Source organism: Manis pentadactyla, chromosome 16 (assembly GCF_030020395.1).
Source record: "Manis pentadactyla isolate mManPen7 chromosome 16, mManPen7.hap1, whole genome shotgun sequence".
NCBI classification, from domain to species: domain Eukaryota; kingdom Metazoa; phylum Chordata; class Mammalia; order Pholidota; family Manidae; genus Manis; species Manis pentadactyla.
Genome location: NC_080034.1, coordinates 53,607,180 through 53,622,926, shown reverse-complemented (window position 1 = coordinate 53,622,926; position 15,747 = coordinate 53,607,180). Strand labels below are relative to the sequence as shown.

The following is a 15,747-nucleotide window of genomic DNA, read 5'->3' as shown; positions in this document are numbered from 1 at the left end:
CATGACTGTACGAAGTGTTAACAATTGCCGTAACATGATAAATGACATTACTTTCAATAACTACAGTAAGGAAAATACAGAAATAATTTCTAATAACTTATAAGTGGTGCTCACATTATCTAAATGTAATGTAGTAGTTATTGTTTGAATTCAGCAATCTACATTTTGATAACGTTACATTTTCATTTTTAAAAATCACTGCATATGCTATAAGCACATCGTTAACAATTTTACATTCATAAATCCCTTTGAAAGTCCCATATTGGCACTGATGAGGATAGTTTTTAAAAAATACACCTAAATTGCCCTACTTGTAAATTGCAGCTTTCCTAGGATTTTCAGAGCTGACATATTTTATACTACTTTATATTACCATACCCACCCCTATTTCCAGATGCCAGTTGTACCTTTTGAAACTATACTTTAATACATTTTTATTTCTTTTTTTGCATTGATGTTATTGATTCCCTGCAGGGATCCAGCGCAGGTTAATGAAATTTCTGGAATTTCTGTTGTGATTTTAGAAGACTGATCACATTCTATGATTTTGCTGATTGTGATCCTAGGTTTTGATTATAGCTTACCAAAAATAAACATACAAGTGTATCTTTTGTTTTATTTCCAAGTCTTACAGAAGGTTGCACTTGATCCACATTTGAAATATTTATTTAGAACAGAACTTGAGACCTAAGGATACTCTGAATTTAATCTTTAATCAAGTCAACAAAAGTCATTCATTAATCTCTTAAGCACAGAAATAGGTATAGAACCTTGGACTTAACTCACCCAGTATAGAGCTTTGTTTTAGTCTGAGTGATTTATATAGATGTACATTGGTAGTACTTTCATTAGGAATATCAAAAATAAACATTATTTATAAATTATTACAATATGTGTTCACCTAATAATACTGAGTATCCATGCAATGAACTGGGCATTTTATATAAAGTAGCTTATTGATCATTTAAAAAAATAACAATACAGGAGTTGAAATTATCTTCTTTTCACCTAAGAGAATATTGAAGGTCCTAGAAAATAAATATTTTGCCTATAGTCAAGCAGTTAGTGGAGAGCCCTGGTCAGTTCCCACTGCCTCTGCTCCTGCTTCATAACAAGGCCTCTTTACACTTCCGGAAAACTGCCTTGAGGACTGTCGGGTGGTATTTTTGGCCTACTAGGTGGAAAAAAAAATCTTGAGGATGAGAAGCACATGCTATTATTTTAATTATTTTATTCTAGATCTACTGCAACCTTTAAAATAGACTCTGCATGACTTTAATTTACTTTGCTGGCAATTAGGAATAAGTCAGATGGTAATCTAAGACTAGTCTCAGATAAGCATCTTGATCAATATCTAATATCAGTTCACTTGTATTACTGCTCCTGGAAACTTGGAAAATCAATTTTTTTTTTGATGAGTAGCACACTATGTAGGCTTAGGTCACACAAAGCCTAATTTAAAATGCTAATGGAATACAACTGGTCTCAAGCCATTTGGAAATAGGATAAACTATTAAAAACTGTAACAGAAACAACAGTATTTCAGCTTCAAATGAACTTATTTTCACATATACTGTAGTAGGCAGTAAATATTTACAGTATTTTAATAAATATATTCATCACACTATATATTTTAAAGTCAACCTTACAGTGTCTTTAGCAGTTACAATTAACAGAATTCAAGTTTACATTAAATTACAGTAAGAGTATACCAAACATTTTGATGTTTTATATCTATCTTTTAGAAAGCAAGCATTTGCTTTTTTTCCAGTCACGGTGGTAGGCACTTTACATTCATTCAATGTTCACATAATACAATTGTTTTTCTTTTACAGTGGAGGAAATCAAGGCTGAGAGGTTAACTAATTCATCTAAGGTCATGAATTATTAAATAGGAGAGCCGATATTTAACTCTACAAATGACCTGCATGCGTGACTACAAATTCTAAATTCTCTCTCAATTTTACATCAACTCTAATCATACTACTTTAGTCAATACAGAAAGTATTTAAGTAAATGTATTCATTACATTATTAGAGATAACCACATCAAGAACAAGCCAAGCCATTATTTAGCAGCTTCTCTATAAAACAACTGACTCAGAAATAACTACTTGCAGTTTAAAATTTTTAAAAGAATAGTACTTCCCCCCATTTCCTTTTTGCTTTAATAGATGAGTATGTGGAGATAGAGTAGTTTACACATTCTCATCTTAGAGGAAGTTGAGTATATTCCCATGTAGGCTTTATCTGTAAGAGTTAAAAAGTTATTTCATCTATCTATATTTAATTTTAAAAACTACACAGAGGAGAGCACTGGGTAAAACACTGGATATGCAAAAATAATGCTTTCTCATTTTGGGGGATAATTTTTAAACATTCAGAAGCAATGGGACCAAATCTTCAAAGTTGTTCAAGATGTTAATTTACATTCAGTCTATCAGGATACTAAAAGTACTTACATAATTGTATTGTTTGGTATCATTTCTTTAGAGACTTGGTTTAAAATTTAGGTGAATTTTAAATAAAGGAAGATGATAACTCTCTAAATAAGATATATAACAAGTATGAAAGTTATTTCATAAATTCAAATAAGAATAATGTACATATACAATAAGTATATCGACTCCCAAAGTACCACCTGTTATAAAACCAGTTCAGTGCATGAACATACCTGTTGTTTCATAATGTTTATCTGCTCTTTTTGCTGTCGCTTCTCCTCAGCAGCCATTATTGCTATGATGAAAAGCCAAAACACAGGTATCATCAGAAAAGGAACAAAGAAGAGAAGCCTCCTGTGAACTCCCCAGTACTCACTCTTCAAGTTTATGTTTTCGTTTAACTCACTCACCTTGTTGTTTTTTAGCTTCCTTGGCAATGCGAGCCTGTTCCTGCTTTTGGAGTTTGCTCAAAAGCTTTATTTGTGCAGCTTGTCGGGCTTTTTCTGAAAAACACAAAATTTCAAGGAATACTTTTAACAACTTTACCTAACTGTAAACCAAAAAACAATTAACTATGTGAATGGCATCATGATAAAGGACATACTTTTTAAGAAAATTGTTTAAAGTTAGATACTGGTAGAAAAATGGTGTGGCAGAAAGTACCAATGCTTACTTCCTTTAGAAATTGACCAACTTTTTCATCACATACAGCTCCATATACAGAAGCACACAAAAATGATGCTTCTCTTAATTATTATCACAGAAGCTAATTTAAGTCCATTTCTTTTCCACATTTCACATAATCCCTGTTTAGGAGGAAAGTAGCTGCTAATATGTAAAAAGAATGATTTAGCTTGTCTTACAAATAACAATAATGCAAAAGAACTCAAAATAGAATACAAAGCCCCCCCGCCAAACATAGTATTTCACTCAGCTATAAAAATGGTAAAGTTTCTGAATCCAGTGATTATTTCATTTATGACACAGAGGGACTAAATCTAAATAAAAATAATACAGAATATCAACAAGGTTTAAGGACAATCTAGTTCTCATTATTTTTAAGGACAATGTATGAAACTGGGAGAGATCTACATAATCAGTGGCCCCAATTCTTCATTCCTCCCTTTATCCATGTTACGTGCAAATGTGACTGCAGTTCCTTTCATCAAGAAGTGAAATTTACTTTCTTGTCCCTTGATACGAACTTCAGACACGTGATCTTTGCCCAACAGGATGTTAGCAGTTGTGACTGCAAGTGTAAGTTTGAGAGTGTACTCTGTACTAGTACAAGTGTAGTTTCACTCTTCTGTCTTGACCTTTATCATCAGGACATGTTAAGGCTGCGCTGCCAGAGGCTGGAACACAGGGAGTCAGCTGACTCCACACACGTGAACAAAGCCAGGTAAGATCAGTAGAGCTGCCTACCTTACCTCCGGTGGACTCTATCAGCCTAACCAATTACCACGTGGCATTGTTCACCACTGAGGTTTTGCGGGTGCTTGTTTCCCAGCATTACTGTGGCAATAGGTGACTGATACAGAAAGCTTGTAATGTCATGCTTTCTTCTGCTGGCAAACTTGGTCAGAATACTTCTAACTATAAAAGTGGTCTATCATAATATCACTTACAAAATCACTCTAGAATACTTAACATTAGATATTGCTTTAAATTTTGTAACAGATGAAGAGTTTTAAGAAACCTATATATTATATTCTCACTAGTAATGAATATACTTGACTAAAACCCAAATCACTTGAACTCCACTAATTTCCACCATTTATTGAACTGCCGTATTAAATTTACATGATCTTGTTTAATCTTCATAACAACCTTAGAGGATATGCAACATTACACACTGGTTACAAATGAAATAACTAAGGCTCACAGAGGTTAAATGGCAGAGCCAAGATATAAACCCACATCTTTCTGACTCCAGGTCTATATATGATACTAGTCCTAAAAATCTTTAAGAAAATTTAAATGCCTTGAGATTTTAAAAAGGACTTAACCATATGTTCTGTGACAGCTGAGAAACTCTGTAATGTATATGGTGTGTATTTGTGTGTGAATATATCAGCAATTTCAAACTCTACACAGGTGCACAGTTAACTTTTATTTTTAAACCCTTGGGACAGAAAAACACTAAAAAGTTCAACTCGCTATCTTTTCACTTTAGCAAGGAAGACATAATTTTTGTAAGTCATTAAAAATTCATATAGCTTAAAATTTTTTATTATAAGCAGTTAGAGAAGATGGGAAAAACAGGTTAAAAAATCAGGCACGCTATGGAGGAGGTACGAGAAGTTAAGAGGCACAGAAACTTCACCCAGGCTCTGAGGGATAAGCTACTACCAACGTCTCATTTATTTGGTTTATGATTGTTGAATATTATCTGTTATGACTAACTTTTGAAATGTTAACTTGACAAGTATCTTTTATGGTTTAGGACATTACTTTCTTAAATATCAAAAAGAAAAGTTTATTTTTGAAATGAAGTGTTTAAACATGTCTAAACCAGCATGTATCTAACAATTGGCAGCACTTTCCTTCTGCACTGGCCTATCTTAAAACAATGAATCATTGTACAGCAATGGCATTTCAGATTCTATGATAAATAAAATTGACTGGTATATTATTAGATATATTAGAGCATTTGAGATATTAATAGTATTGGTCAATTAACAAGCTAGTTTGTTTATATAGTTTGAAAGACTTTTTTATATTCAAACTGTCAGATTCTTATCTATATTCTCTGACAAGATAGAGAGCTCTCATTTCACATTCAAAATCCACATTTATTTTATTGTTCTAGACCTTCCTTCAAATTAAGACGTTTTACAAGCCTAGATGAGTCCAACTAGGATAATAAAATATGACAGAAACTCCTAGAATCTCCTCTGACAACACCCCAAAGTGTTAATGTAGAAGTCTTTTAGCAATAAAAGGGGTGATAAGGTGACTCATTTCTACTTTCTTTCCTTCCAAAGAACATGCATATTATACCAAATATACTTGTAAATATTAATAACATTTACTTACATTAACTATTTAATATTTATATATATATGTTGAGAAAAAATATGTACATAGGTCAAAGGTAACAATTTACGAAATGCAATATAATATAAGGGAGAGCTACGTCATAGAATACAAACCAATTTGAAATCTAAAAGGGGTGAAAACACTGGGCAAAAGTTGAGTAATCACCTTCTATTTTGTTAAAATAAAATCTAGTTAATTTTGCAAATATGAAGTTGCCATTTTGAATACTAAGTATGAATGGTACTTGTGATAGACATGCAAAACAGGCGTGAAAATCCCTTGCTTTGGTTATCAGTTAATTTCAAGCTTTCCTATTTTCATGTAAAAAATGCACACTTCCCACTATTATACATTCTTCAGAAAAGTCAGTGGTTTATTGACAATACTAATTTTAAAAATTCATCATGTATGTATATATCTTCATATATTAACATTTTTTAAACCTTCTCTAGTAACTATTTAGGAGAGATTAAAGTCTTAATAGTAACCCAATGAAATAACACAAAAAGTACTAAATTAACATTCTAAAGGAGAGAAAAACTTACAGGACATTAAGTTACAGGCCAGGCAGTTAACTTATATGCCACTGGTGGAAGTATGAATTGGAACAACCTCTTTGGAGACACTATTTGCCTGCTTTCTACCAAAATTGACAATGCACATACCCTTGGAGTAGAGATTCTATCTCTAAAATTTTATACTGTGGATAGCCATACCCGTCAAAGAATGAAGATATGTGTAATGTTTTTATTGCAGCATTGTTTGCGATAGCAAAGATGAGGAAATAGCTGAAACACTCATCAAAGGAGACTGAGTAAGTGAAGTATGGTACAGCCATACTTTGCCTCACCTACTATTCAGCCACTGGAAGTGTAAGGTTGATTTTTAAGTGCTGTATAGAAAGATGCCCAAGAAAAACTAAGTGGAAAAAAACAAAGCTGAATGGTATATACACCAGTAAGTTCATTTATTTTAGAAATCAAAAAGAACATATACATATATGAACATCACATTTGCATGTGTACACATAAGTATGTGTTTGAATGTGTGTCTGTGAGTGTATGTACACACTTCTGGATAGACTACCAAAAGTCTGTTAATTATGATCCAACTTGTGAGTGTCTTCTATTTTAAAGTCAGTGAGAGTCAATGTCTTACTTTAAAGCATTATGCTCTATGAGCTTTTATCATGCATACTTGTTTTATAATAAAAACAACAGAGCTACAGAGAAGTCAGTATTATAATGGTGTATACAATAAATAGAAGTCAGTCAACCTTTCCCTCCCAAAAAAAAAAACTATGAGAAGTAGTAAAATCCTGTCAGTCTTTTAAGTCAGTTTTTATTATTAAACCCTTATGGATATTATGTTTATGATACAAGCACGTATTGATATACATTTACATATATGCTTATGAACATAAGACATGAACACATTGATATATATCGAGACAGCCTCAAGAGGCTTCACACTTGTAACTACTTAATTCAAACTTCATAGCAGAACTATTTTATTGTAGTCAGCATTCTCTGTGTGAGACATAGCATGGGAACTTCATGTTGATAATTCAAGATAATTTTGAATCATGAACACATTTGAGGTTACTTTGAGCACGTTGTACTTGATAAATGATACTTTCTAGTGATCTTAAGATACTTTTTGATGTAAGTTTATTAGTTGGGCATTTTGAAAATAAATGTTATATATCCAGGCTACAGAAGAACCCAAACTAAAACTTACCGCTAATTGGAGTTCTCTGACTGAAAATTTACTCCACAGATCCACATATTTTGGAGTTACTCCCTTGTACCACCACAAGGAATTGGGAGCTGTTCAAATGAGTTTCCAGCCTGAAAAGTTCATCACCTACCTTTGTAATTCTAAACACACAGGGTATGATGTGTTTATGAGTATGACTCTTGAAAGGCGCTTATTAAATCAAAGAACTCCAGTTACCAGTGGGACTCCTTCTCATTTTATTTGAACACAATTACCTACCTTTTAGAAACTGAGAGTAGTTATCAATCATTCCTATGTCAAATACATGTAGAAATAATTAACACATTTTAGTACAGTTCTTACAGTGACTGATGCATGTTCCTACCTTGAGCTTGCAGTTGTCTTAGCAATTTGGCATCTGTGTTATCTACACATTCAGCACCGCCAACATCAGGAGGCCGACCGCTTCGCTGTCTCACGCTGGTATCCTCTCCTGGTCGCTCTCTCTCTGGATCTGGTGGTCTTCCTCCATGAGCTTCCATTGCCCTCACATGGGGAATGGCATCCTCTTCTTTCAAAGGACACCACTGCATTCCCTTTTAATTAACATTTTATAGAAATAAAATATTATGAACAAAATAAACACAAGTGATCAATATGTTGGAAAATTCTAGGTAAACCTGCACATATTAATTTTTATAAAGCTGTTGTAACCTTTAGAAATTTTAGTTTCTAATTCAAGTTACATTTATAATTGTTCATGGCTTTTGGTATATATTTGGTATTCTTACTTTAATGATTTCAACTTTAAATACACTGACAGATATATACCTGTAACTATAAACATATAAAGACATATATCTTAATCACCATTTCTGAACCATAATGACTATAAAGTTGGCAGGTATTTGAAAAGATTAGTTGAGTGATGACACCTCTATGGATTGCTCTCAGGAGTATCAGTTCAACCAAACATGAAGCTATCCAAATAACAACCAAAAGATTCTCTTTATAGAAAAAACACAGCTAATAAATCAAGAAGGAAAGTAAGAGTCAGACTATTAGCATTTTGCAATATCTGATGAATTAATGGATCTAAGCATTACATTTGAATGGTTGCCAATCACCAAAAAAGGGAGACAACTGGACCAACAGCCTCTTGATGGAGGTTCACTTCATCACCTATGAACTAATCCTCCCCCTCCCCAAAAAACCAAACCTGGAAATGATTAAGCCTCTAGATTAAATCACTATAACTTAACAACGGGGAAAATTTATTTGCCGTGTATATTAAATTACATGGCAAAATCCAGTCTGAAGGAAATCCCACAAATTACCCAGTTTATTCAACAAATAAATTTCAAGAAGTGAAAACACTGTGGGAAGATTAAAGGGGCCTTAAGGGATGTATCAAACATGCCCAATGTTTGGATCTTACCTAGATTTTCATTCAAATAGACAAACTGTCCAGGAAATTCTGACAGTTAAGAATTTAAACAATGAAAATTTTAACAATGTCTGATATTTGATGATATCAAGAAATTATCATTTTAAATTATGATAATGGTATTCTTGGTATTCTGATACTTTTGTAGAAAACAAGAATTCTTATCTTTTAGATACAATTACAGATGAAGTACAACGTCTAAGATTTGCTTCATCAAATTATGTAAGAGAAGGAGGAGATGGGAATACATGTAAAACAATATTGTTGATACGATAATTTCTAAAGCTGATGATAGATACATGATGTACATTATTTTGTCTACTTTTGGGATATTTCGGATTTCCCACTTTAAGTCTCCTCATGGAAACACATACACCAGCATAACACCAGTGTATTACAGGAATAAGCCTGCTTAGTGCAGAGGTAATAATCAAGAGCTGGTTGTCCTCCGTAAGGCAATCAAAACAAATATACTGTTACATGACCTCATTTAGAGTCCAAAGTAGTATGTCCAGACATAGGAAAAGCATCCTTTCAAAATAACCTTTCTAAAACAATTTTAAATTACCTTATACTTCTTCTCTGACAGAGAATTCCTTTGGTGTGAAGACTTAAGAAAATTTTTTTAATGTTTCTTATTCCTTCAAAGAATATCAAAGCAGGATTCAGCCTGAACCTGAACCACTCTGGGCACTTCTGCAGCCAGAGCCAGCAGTCCTGACTGCCCTTTATGCTGTGGTGCCAGGGTCAGAATCATGGCATATGATGACCTCACACAGCGGGTGCCATGGACACAAGCACTGCTCTTGCCCCCATCATGGATGACAGTTACACCCCACAGTCCAAGCACCGTGCTTTGTCCGAGGCATTTTGAATGCACTGTTTACTTTAATCTTCATAATCATTTTACCTAGGAAGGTGGGTTTTACTGTCCCTATATTACCATTGAAGGAATCACAGGCCCAGTGAGGTTAAATCATTCCCTGAGGTACACTGGCAATAAGGAACAGAAATGTGTGATTTGAACCCAGGACTGTCTCTCTCTCTAAAACCTGGGGTCTTAGCCACTACATGTACTTCACTGATATTACAAAGACATTTTTATACTTGATACTGATCACAGTATTCAGGCATGAAAGCATAGTCAAGATGATGCTATGGCAGGGTTACAGAAAAAACCAATGCATATACTCAGTGTCTACATGTCAAAAAAATCTCTATACTAAATCTTTTCAGTAATTCCCATTTTAAATATTAATTCTGAGAGAATTTTTGCTGAGATTTCAAAGGAAGTCAGTAGGATCAGTAGTTGTACTAACTGCATTTTTACACCATAAAACTCTAAGAAGGAAGCCAGCAGAACGGCTTTATGTTCACCAGCATGGGGAGCTTTTGATTGAATTTCAAGGGTTCAATCAATCTTTTTTTTTAATCCAATCATAATATTTAATAGTTATATTTTACTCAGTTAGGAAAATATACCTGTGTCCAAAAAGGAACAGATTATGTTGATGTCCAAAATTCACCTGACAAATGACATCATTTACATTTTTGCTTTTGGCATTTATAAATAAATACTTTCTAACGGCGTTTCATGTAACCGGCTATCCTCTGACTCCAGGATTTCATAAAATGAGAACTGGATTGTTAGGAAAATGTCAAGTTTGTATTAAAACTTTAATTCACTCAACAGTCAAAACAATTGTGGGTGACAAGAAAAAGAAGTATTTTTCTCAGTTAACTTTTCCTTAGAAAAAGGAAATACAATTTATATCATTTGATTCCTATGCTTTTTCATCATTCAGAAATTATGCATGAAAAGGAGTTTATTCTTTTTTTAATTTCTAAGACTAAGATAGTAAATGGTTCTTGAAAATCTTAAGATTTAAAAGAAACAGGATAAAGACAAAAGATGACTAAGAAGATAGAGATGGTGACAGATCAAGCCTTTTATACCATTATAGTTCTTTCTACAGTTACTAATTTTAATCATTAGCAGTAACACATTCATTTCTATAAATGCTATGGTGAGAGAGAAGAAAAAAAAAGGTTTATGTTTTTCAGACAGAATGAAATAATCACAGTAAATGAGTAAAATTCACTCTACACTGTAACACATACCAGTATACTATTAGCCTGTAATGATAAAGACAGTTTCCGCTACTTAAGACACTTGAGGCACCTACTCTATAAAGGCACATTCTCTACAGAGGTTAAGTTGGAGAGCGTCCTCTCCTCAAAGGACAAGCATCTCTAACTGGGAGCTCAGACTCGGGTCACTCTGACTCAGGCGATCCCAGAACCTCACCTTGAGTAGGTGATGAGACTGAAAAAGGATACAGAGGTCGGGACAGAAAGTTGTCTCAAATGTCCACTTAACAAAATAAAGATGGTCTGACTTAGGGCCTGAGAACTAGAGCTAGAAAAGCAGGTAAGTAATGAGGCTCTTTTCTTGGAGAGAGGACTGCCTGGATGTGACGGAGAGAAGCCTGACTGGAGACCAGGCAGGTCTGAAGTGGCCTCTCAGTAACATGGAAAAGGGAAAAAGTAGTAAAGTTTTCTTCCTGAACGAAGTTAAGATAGAAAATGGAGAAATACTTGAGGAAAATGGCGAATAAATTTATTGCTTTCAAGTATTTCAAGATTTTTAAAATTACCTCAAATGAATTGATTTTAGAATGTTTCCATTATTCAGAATTTTTTTAAGATTATGAAATTTTATTTAAATATGAGTTTCTATTTCAACACTCCCATTACTCTTCATAAATGATACTCCAAAGTATAGCTGAACGTCTCATGAGCAACTGGTCTGGGTTCACTGTGCCTTCTGGATACTGAGCTGTCTAAGTAACTGGACTTCCTGTCTCACTGACAGCCGGAGTCCCCTGTCCACCGGCCCATGTTCAGGTCTTAATAGGACGTGTGCTCAAGTCTCACTTGTGCTTTTATATCATCGCCGTCTTTATGTTCCTTTTGTTGCTCCCATTTTTGTTTGAGTTTATATACTTCAGGATGGTTTAATGTGGGGGGAGGGGAAGCAGTAAATAAGTAAATGAGGAAACACAATCCACCAAAAGTCAGCTTTCACTGAATGATTTGCCAACTTATTGAGATTTTTTTTGCTGTTGTTTTGTTCTTTAAGTTTTAGTATCACCAAACCTTTGCTTCAGGTATTTCCTCTCAGATCTGCAGTCCTAGGGAACTGTCAATTTCTCACATTAATATTTGGGATGCCTAGCACTTCCTGACTGATCAATGTTATATAAATGAATGAATGAACTTACATTTTCCAGAATTGGGAACTGTACCTATTCTAGGCCTGTTTCTTAGAGAAAATAAACAAAATAGGTAAGTCCCTAGCCAGACTTAAGAAAAAAAGGAGTCTACACAACTAAGCAGAATCAGAAATGATAAAGGAAGAATCACTATGGGCACCACAAAAATACAAAGAATGATGATAGAATACTATGAAAAATCATATGCTAACAAACTGGATAACCTAGAATGGACAACTTTCTAGAAAAATACAACCTGCCAAGACTGACTCAAGAAAAACAGAAAATCTGAACAGACCAATTACCAGCAACAAAACTGAACTGGTAATCAAAAAACGACCTAAAGAACAAAACCCCCAGATCAGATGCCTAAACCACTGAATTTAATGAAACATTTAGAGAAGACCTAACACCCATCCTCCTTAGTTTGCCAAAAAGTAGAGGAGGAGGGAATACTCCCAAACTCATTCTATGATGCCAGCATCACTCTAATACCAAAACCAGGCAAAGACACCACAAAAACAAGAAAATTACACACCAATATCCCTGATGAACATAGATGCAAAAATACTCAACAAAATATTAGCAAACTGAATTCAAAATTATCATCAAAAAGATCATCCACCATGACCAAGTAGCATTTATTCCAGGGACTCAAGGATGGTACAATATTAGAAAATCCATCAACAAAAAGAAGGACAAAAACCACATGATCATCTCTATGGACACTGAAAAAGCATTCGAAAAAATTCAACATCCATTCATGATATAAACTCTCAACAAAATGGGTATAGAGGGCAAGTACCTCTACATAATAAAGGCCATAAATGACAAACCCACGGCCAACATCATACTTAACAACTTACTACTTTTAAGATCGGGAACAAGACAAGAATTCCCACTCTTCTCACTTTTATTCAACATTGTTATGGAAGTCCTTGCCACAGCAATTAGACAGCACAAAGAAATAAAGGGCATCCAGATTGGTAAGGAAGAAGTTAAACTCTCACTGTTTGCAGATGACATGATATTGTACATAAAAAGCCCTAAATAATCCACTTCAAAACTGCTGGATCTAATATCTGAATTCAGCAAAGCTGCAGGATACAAAACTAATACACAGAAATCTCTTGCATTCCTATACACTAACGATAAAAGAGCAGAAATAGAAATCAGGAAAACAATTCCATTCACATATACACCAGTAAGAATAAAATACCTAGGAATAAACCTAACCAAGAAGTAAAAGACATATACTCTGAAAACTACAAGACACTCATGAGAGAAATTAAAGAAGATACCAACAAATGGAAACACATCCTGTGCTCATGGATAGGAAGAACTAATACTGTCAAAACGGCCATCTTGCCTAAAGCAATCTACAGATTCAATGCAATCCCTATCAAAATACCAACAGCATTCTTCAATGAACCACAGCAAATAGTTCTAAAATTTGTATGGAACAATAGAGAACCCAAATAGCCAAAGCAATCCCAAGAACAAAGAATAAAGTGGAGGGTTCGGGGGATCATGCTCTCCGACTTCAAGCTCTAATACAAAGCCACAGTAATTAAGACAATTTGGTACTGGCACAAGAACAGACCCATAGACCAATGGAACAGACAAGAGAACCCAGATATTAACCCAAGCATATATGGTCAATTAATATAAAATCAAGGAGCCATGGATACACAATGGGGAAATGACAGCCTCTTCAACAACTGGTGTTGGCAAAACTGGACAGCTACATGCAAGAGAATGAACTTGGATTGTTGTCTAATCCCATACACAAAAGCAAACTCAAAATGGATCAAAGACCTGAATGTAAGTCATGAAACCACAAAACTCTTAAGAAGAAAACATAGGCAAAAATCTCTTGAATATAAACCTGAGCAATTTTTTCCTGAACTCATCTCCTCAGGCAAGGGAAACAAAATAAAAAATGAACAAATGGGACTACATCATGTTAAAAAGCTTCTGTACAGCAAAGGATACCATCAGCAGAACAAAAATGCATCCTACAGTATGGGAGAATGTATTTGTAAATGACATATCCAACAAGGGGTTAACATCCAAAATACAGGACTCACACACCTCAACACTCAAAAAGCAAATAAACATTTTAAAAAATAGGGGGAAGATGTGAACAGACACTTCTCCAAAGAAGAAATTCAGATGGCAATCAGGCACATGAAAAGATGCTCCACATTGCTAATTATCAGGGAAATACAAATTAAAACCACAATAAAGTATTCACCTCATACCAGTTACGATGGCCAACATCAAAAGATTACGAACAACAAATGCTGGCGAGGATGGGGAGAAAGAGGAACAGTCCTACACTGCTGGTGGGAATGTAAATTAGTTCAACCATTGTGGACAGCAGTATTGGAGGTTCCTCAAAAAACTCAAAATAGAGATACCATGTAACCTGGGAATTCCACTCCTAGGAATTTACACAAAGAAAACAAATTCTCAGATTCAAAAAGACACATGCAACTCCCCCCTGTGTTTATTGCAGCACTATTTACAATAGCCAAGAAATGGAAGCAACCTAAGTGTCCATCAGTAGATGAATGGATAAAGAAGAGGTGGTACATATACACAATGGAATACTACTCAACCATAAGAAAGAAGCAAATCCCACCATTTGCAACAACATGGATGAAGCTAGAGGGTATTATGCCCAGTGACATAAGCCAGGTGGAGAAAGACAAGTACCAAATGATTTCACTCATCTGTGCAGTGTTAACAACCAAGCAAAAACTGAAGGACCATAACAGCGGCAGACTCACAGAACCCCGTCACCAAAGGGAAAGGGACTGGCGAGAGTGGGTGGGAAGGTAGGGAGAAGGGGAATAATGGGCATTACAATTAGCACCCATAACATAGTTGGGGGAACGAGGAAGACAGTATCACACAGAGAAGAAAAGTAGTGACTCTAGCATCTTAGTATGCTGATGGACAGTGACTGTAATGTGGTATGTGGTGGGGACGTGATAATGGGGGGAATCTAGTAAGCACAATGTTGCTCATGTGATTGTATATTAATGATACCAAAATAAAATAAATAAATATTTGATGAAAGAATAAATGAATGAAAAAAAAGACAGAACACTTGCTGTACAAGAGATTCCGGTAACTGGAGAGCTTCGCTGGAGAATTCTACCAAACTCTTAAAGAATTAATGTCAATCTTCCTCAAAATCTTCCAAAAAACTGAAGACAACAGAACACTTCCAAGCTCACTCTATGAGGCCACCACTACCCTGATATCAATCCAGATTAGTATGCCATGAAAAAACACGACTGCAGACCAATATTCTTATTGAAAATAGATGCAAAATTCTTACTATGCTGATGCACAGTGCCTGTAAAGGGGTATGTGTTGTGGACTTGATAATAAGGGGGAATGTAGTAACCACACTGTTGCTCATGTGAAACATTCGTAAGACTATATATCAATGATACCTTAATAAAAAAAATAACAATAAAATAGACGAGCATTTTCGAAAAATATTAGTAAACCAAATTCAAGGTCACATTAAAGGATTCCCCACATGACCAGCTGACGCTTATCCCAAGGAGGCAAGGATGGTTCAATATGCAAATCATGAGATTAGTAGAAGTAAATGAAAAAAATCACATCATCTCAGTAGAGTCAGAATAAGCATGCTACAAAATACAATATACTTTTACCATAAAAACCTGCAAGAAACAGCAGAGAAGGAACAACCTCAGCATGATAATGTCCATATACAACAAACCTATAGTTAACATTATACTCAGCAGTGAAACATTGAAAGCTTCCCCTCTAAGGCCAAG

The 15,747-nt window shown here is 34.7% G+C and overlaps 1 protein-coding gene across 4 annotated transcripts in view; it reads right to left on the bottom strand.

The window, feature by feature from the left end:
• The window catches only part of LOC130681192 (bromodomain adjacent to zinc finger domain protein 2B-like), a 112,013-nt gene that overhangs the window by 67,597 nt on the left and 28,669 nt on the right, over positions 1 to 15,747 (bottom strand). For all 4 annotated transcript variants that reach the window (XM_057493673.1, XM_057493672.1, XM_057493670.1 and 1 more), the window contains 3 exons: positions 7,587 to 7,797; positions 2,851 to 2,943; positions 2,674 to 2,735 (listed from right to left, as the gene is read on the bottom strand). In XM_057493673.1, coding sequence (XP_057349656.1) covers positions 2,674 to 2,735; positions 2,851 to 2,943; positions 7,587 to 7,797 — 366 coding nt within the window. The remainder of the gene's footprint in view (positions 1 to 2,673; positions 2,736 to 2,850; positions 2,944 to 7,586; positions 7,798 to 15,747) is intronic.